The sequence below is a fragment of the Micromesistius poutassou genome, assembly GCF_964030765.1.
Source record: "Micromesistius poutassou genome assembly, chromosome: 3".
Classification (NCBI taxonomy): domain Eukaryota; kingdom Metazoa; phylum Chordata; class Actinopteri; order Gadiformes; family Gadidae; genus Micromesistius; species Micromesistius poutassou.
Genome location: NC_140273.1, coordinates 1948806 through 1955060, shown reverse-complemented (window position 1 = coordinate 1955060; position 6255 = coordinate 1948806). Strand labels below are relative to the sequence as shown.

At 44.8% G+C, this 6255-nt stretch overlaps 2 protein-coding genes across 2 annotated transcripts in view; one reads left to right on the top strand and one right to left on the bottom strand.

Annotated features, from left to right (window-relative positions):
• Nucleotides 1–91: 91 nt before the first annotated feature.
• Nucleotides 92–2781, bottom strand: cUnh22orf23 (chromosome Un C22orf23 homolog; the record flags this gene model as incomplete). Its single annotated transcript, XM_084466278.1, has 6 exons — nucleotides 92–157; nucleotides 385–515; nucleotides 805–933; nucleotides 1629–1805; nucleotides 2211–2273; nucleotides 2697–2781. 6 exons carry the CDS (start codon nucleotides 2779–2781, stop codon nucleotides 92–94), a joined length of 651 nt encoding a protein of 216 aa, XP_084322404.1.
• Nucleotides 2782–5209: 2428 nt separating this feature from the next.
• The window catches only part of klf1 (Kruppel like factor 1 (erythroid)), a 3145-nt gene continuing 2099 nt past the window's right edge, over nucleotides 5210–6255 (top strand). Inside the window, exon 1 of the mRNA XM_084465348.1 lies at nucleotides 5210–5438. Coding sequence (XP_084321474.1) covers nucleotides 5364–5438 — 75 coding nt within the window. The 5' untranslated portion in view covers nucleotides 5210–5363. The remainder of the gene's footprint in view (nucleotides 5439–6255) is intronic.

Below are 6255 nucleotides of genomic sequence, written 5' to 3'. Positions count from 1 at the left end.
ACTCAGGCACTCTGATCCAGATGTGTGTTTCACTAGATGTTCCAGGTGTGCTGTCCTCTTCAATCTCCTCTTCGTCCTTTAATCCGATCTCCTAGGAGGTCCTGTCTCTCAGCTCAGTGCTGCGGCTCTTATCTATCAGCTCCAGCTCTCGGATCTTCTACAAATGAGCAAGAGAAATAAATAAATCCTTGCATTGGTCAGATGCACGCAAGTAAGATGCGTTTAGATATAATGTGAATTGGAGCCTAATACAATTTAAATACTATGTGTTAAGAAGCAGGGCCTGATATACCAAAATATAATTTATATATTTTCTTTTTAAATATATATATATATATTTTTTTTTATGTCATGATTGAACACTGAACACTGTCAAAGATTTACCTGTGCGATCTCTGTATTGATCAGGTTGTGATAGAGCTTCTCCTGACCGAGAGCGGTCATATCGGCCAGGAACTGCCTCCGTTCTTCAATCTCATCCACAACTACAGAAGATGGGCTTTCATTATGGCACACTTACACATATTATGCATTTGTATCTGAAGTCAACCTTTTACATTAACAGCTGGCAAAAATAAATATAACTGAAGATGAAAAGATAATGTCATAAGATTATGTATGGTATGTAACACACTTATCACAGCATTGATACTCTGTGCTGTTGCTTGGAGCTTGAGTCGAATGTTCACATATTTCAGATAAACGGTTCCCAACCCATCCGGCACTGGGTCAAGGGTTGGTGTGAAGGTTAGAGGAAAATACAGTTATTCTCTGTAATCACCCAGTAGCAGGCTAGAGGTTTACCTTCCTGGAACCGGTCTTTCTCCATGGCTTCTGGACTCTGGGCTTCATTGCGGAAGGGTTTGGGTTTGGGTTCGTCTTTTCCTGTGGCGAGAATCGATTGCAGTCTGCTCTTCTCCTTTTCTAAATCCCCTACGAATGAAAAAGCAGTTATGAAATAGTGTGACAATGAATCTAATGTCATACTACTTGTTGTTTTTCTTATTTTCTCATGGATTTTGCATAGATATTTACATGCATATAAGTATATTTTAAATTCCTCTTCGTCTTATAAGGGAGATCCAGATCTTTGTTTTTCCTTTTCATTGTTTGAGTCTAGAACATGACCCCCACTGGCTCCCAGTGTGTTTATAATCTGCGTTGCTGTCTGTCTGTCCACTGGCTCCCACTGGCCAGGGCCTTCCTGCAGTATGAATTGTGTATATACGGAGAGCTGGCGTTCTTTGCTCAGCCAATGCATGGATAGGCCAGTTTATCTATTTAATTTTTTAACTGTTTCAGTAGAATGTGGTCCTTGAAAGGACTTGATGAGCATTAGGTGGTAGGCTTAGATCTAGACTCAGGTCAAAGGTGGTGAGCCACAGATCTAGACTGTAAGAAATCTAAATCTTGGCATCTATTACTTTAAGTGACAAACAATAATGCTTTTTGTGTCCTTGACTCAAACAATGAATGATGATGAAAACAACATCTGTTTCTCCTACACGACTATTCTCGGCAAAGCCCACAACTTTCAAAATAAAAGCCATCTCGTGACGCGTCTTCACCATCGGCTCATCGTCGCCTTCCTCTCTGTTCGTGGTGGTGTCATCGCCGTGGTTACGTACGTGTCGGACGCGGGCGGAAGGCGTCGCGGTGGTAGCTGTCTCCGGAGCGACAGGTCTGCTCGCTGCGTCTCCGGGACGGGGCGTAGTCTCTCTGCTGGGTCCTCGTGACCTTCTGCTCGGGCTGAGGGCCCGGGGCCGACGACGAAGGGCCCAGAGAGGGAGGCAGGGGGGCTCCGTCTGTGGAGACAGAGAGGAGGGTGTTAGGACAACAACGTAAGACGTACCGGTCTGACAAGAGAGTCTCACATGTAAATGGACTGCATTTATACTGCGCTTTTCTAACCAGTGGCCACTCGAAGCGCCTTACAATACTGCCTCACATTCACCCATTCATGCACACATTCACACATTCACGGCGAAGTCAGCCTCGCAGGAACAGACAGCTCGTCAGGAGCAGTCAGGGTGAGGGCGTCTCGCTCAGGGACACCTCGACACTCAGCTAGGAGGAGCCGGGGGATCGAACTAGCAACCTTCCAGTTACCAGCCGACCCGCTCTACCTCCTGAGCTACAAGTCACTCAGTAGATGGGACTACTGGTACCACGTGTTTTGTAGAACAACATTTGATGTTTCCTGAACTCACCGGTCAAAGACTTGCTGATTTGTCTTCGCTGGAAGTTCGTGAGTTTCGACTCTTCCATCATCACTGAAAGCAGAAGAAGATGCAATAAAATCATGATTGGGCCTCCATGGAAACGACAGGAACATTTACATTACATTTTGGGTGTTTAGCAGACGCTTTTATCCAAAGAGACTTACAATAAGTACATTTGTCAGAAAGAAACAATATATCTCTGTCGGTACAGTAAGGATGTTCATAGAACCAAGTGCCAAGCACTAACAATCACTAGGTTAACCCATTCCCCGTATACAACAAAGACAGCTAGGATAAGACGCTACACAAGTACCATTCATTAAGTGCACTGAGTGCCAGGACGTACAACATACAATAAGTGGTGTACATTAAGTGCCAGACACACAAAACAATACAGACACAGATCATGAAGCACAGTGATAATATATAATAATAATAATAATAATAATAATAATAATAATAATAATAACCTACCCTTGAGCATCTTCTGTGTGTCCTGGCTGTATGCGGCCGGCCGGGGGCAGCTCCACAGACCTCCAGGCTGTCCGGGTTTCTCCATCTAAAGGTTCAACACACAAGACCGCAGCATCCTTTGAACATCTGCTGATTCAGAACCAGAAGACCTTTAGTTTTAAACCTGAATAATGTACCTGAAACCTGACCACAGGATGTATTATTTGGGGATAAGTTATCGTATTGATGATACCAGCCAACTCGGCTCTTCTGTGAGACAACATACGGCTGCTAGGCAACCGGCTGCCAAGACAACCAGACACAGACCCGGAGACTGTGAATACTGAGTCTCCACTAGATGGAGACAGAAAGCCACGATTTTGAAACGAAAATTCCTTTTGCGTTTGCGTCACGACCGGAGCTTATAAAGCGAAAGGTGTTTTTATTTAGTGTTTTGGTGTGTTTTTCTTTCTTTTGGTTTTTCTAATTAAGCTAAAAAAAACAAAAACCTGGTGGCTTTACGGCTCCTCCGGTAACCAGGACACAGACTTGTTGAGTGGTAACAGTCAGCGTAGCAGGTGGACTGACATGTCCTGTGTGTGCACTGATTAGTCAGGTGCACTGATAGGTGTGCAGCCTCACCCAGCCCAAGAGTCCAATCTGGACTCAGGCCAGGTGAAACTGCTTAAACCAGCCATCAACCACACACACATATCTTAAACCAGCCATTAACTACACACAAGTATCTTACACCAGCCATCAACCACACACACTCCCCACATCTTAAACCAGCCATCAGCTACACATACTCCAAACATCTTAAACCAGCTAGCAACCACACACTCCACACACAGGTATGGTTTTACATATGTGTGTGGTTTATGACTGGTTTAAGATGTGTGTGTGTGTGTGTGTGTGTGTGTGTGTGTGTGTGTGTGTGTGTGTGTGTGTGTGTGTGTGTGTGTGTGTGTGTGTGTGTGTGTGATGGCTGGTTTAAGCAGCCTCACTATTGCCCTCTATACTCCATTTCATTCTGTTTCATTGTCTGTACTTCACTGTACTTCAATTCATTGTCTGTACAACCACTCTGTAGAAGCTTCCAGTTAAATGACACACACATACACACACACACACACACACACACACACACACACACACACACACACACACACACACACACCCCTATAGGGTTAGTGGAAATTGTCCGTCTTTGAAAAACCTAGGCCTATAGTACTACATAACACAATGCATCCAGCCATTACATCATACATTCATGATTCTTCAAACCCCCATAAAACGGCCCCTGAAACGCTCCGGAGCGGCGTGGGGGTCCCTGTGTAGCACAGGGTGTTTATCAGAGCGTCTCCTCATCAGGTCGTACCAGCAGACTGCCGTCCGTTATCAGTGAGAGGAACAGGTCTGCTGGCGTCCCGCAACCAGATAAACAAGACCCTGCTACAATCACCTCCACACACAGATCCACACAGAAATACACACCATGCATCCTACTGCGGAACACACAACTCCACTCATGTGGTCAGGCGTGTGTGTGTCCCCATATACACACACGGTCTCTAACCTTATCATAATCCAACAGTCATTCGTAATGTCATGGTTTGTTACAATGTTTACTCATTCACGTTTAGATTTCGTTTAGGTCTGGGTCTCACTGTCTCACGGCCTCCTGCTTGTCAACTTGTGAATGAAAAGTGTTTTATGGCATCCCAGGATCCCACTATTCCCCCGACACTAACAGGGTACACCAGGCAGAGCAACCCTGAGACACGACTCTTCAAACAATGTGACATCCCTTCCTGTCAGTTGAAAACTAATTCCAGAACCAAGGAAGAAGTCCTAAAGTTTCCCCAACTTGTTATTTTCTTCTTCTCAGTAGGAGTGAATCAACCATAGCCCGTCAGAACACACATGCATGCATGCACGCACGCACGCACGCACACGCACACGCACACACACACACACACACACACACACACAAGGAATTGGTTTGCATGCAGTTAATCTTGTGAATAAAGCCAAAATATCAGTGTAAACCATTTTCTCTCATGCTGAACACTAACTAGACACACACACTCACACACAAACACACTTCTCTCACACACACACACACACACACACACACACACGAACACAAGGAATTGGTTTGCATGCAGTTAATCTTGTGAATAAAGCCAAAATATCAGTGTAAACCATTTTGTCTCATGCTGAACACTAACTAGACACACACACTCACACACAAACACACTTCTCTCACACACACACACACACACACACACACACACACACACACACACACACACACACACTTCTTACAAGCACACACACGCACACATACAAACTTCTGCTTGCACACACCCACACCGACAACACACACACACACACACACACACACACACACACACACACACACACGCTCCACCTTCCAACGGTCAGAAGCTACATGAAACAGAGAGATTTGAAGTGAAGCTCGCAGCTGACAGAGATAGACAAGAGAGAGAGAGGGGGAGAGACAGGCAGAGGGGGGGCAACATGGAGACCGGGAGACCGCTGTAGAAATTTCTAGAGTTCTCAATCGGTACGAGGGGATTCTGTAACTGTTTCTGTTTATTCTTTTGATTCCCACATTTATGTAATTAGTAATAAAGCTGTTGATCAGATCAGGACTCCCTGATGGCCGTCATGCCGGCTGTGCTGCCCTCCTTCAGCTCGTTCTCTGACAGCCCCCTGCCCCGGGCCGAGATGAAGGTAGGTGACTCCAACACACTCCTACACACTCCAACACACTCCTACACACTGCCTCTCTCCGGGCTTAATTAAATGATTGGACAGGTTAATGAGAGTCGGCTAGGCCAAAGATTCTGGATTATTTTCCAGCGTTTGATTGCTGTCGGTGTGGGAAGAGAATTTCACCAAACATGACAAATAAAGAATTTAAAATATATTGCCTATGCTAGCTTTAATTTGAGTGCTGGAAATGGTCATGACTATTGTCCCATAACACGAGAAGCAAAGTGTGAGTGAGAGAGTGAGTCTATCAGTGTAGCAATGTTTCTGGCAATTTTCGGCCTGTATATTCTTTATATATATTTTTTTTATAATCTATATTCTTCTCCAGTACGATCAATTATTGAAACCATAAAAAAATAGAAAATACTAAATACTAGGTTAATAAAATCATATCCTATAGAAAGAAAGAAATATAATTATTAAAGGTAATAAGCAATACAAAAATGAACAAAATATAGCATATTCAGACCTAATTATTGAGACAGCAATAGTTAAAAAGTCCTACAAACAATGTTTGTCCACCAGATGATTCTCAAGTGTTTTATCTCAGCGTGCAGGGCCGTCAGCAGCGAACAGGGGCCCTGATGGTGAAACCTCTGCCCCCTTTTTGTTTTCTGCACTTGGGGGGCCCCACCTCAGGGTCTCAGGCACTGGGTCACTTGGGGGGGGCCCCACCTCAGGGTCTCAGGCCCTGGGTCAGTGTTAGCTCAGGAGGTAGAGCAGTTTCACTTGTTTCCGGAAGGTTGCTAGTCCGATCCCCGGCTCCCCTAGCTGA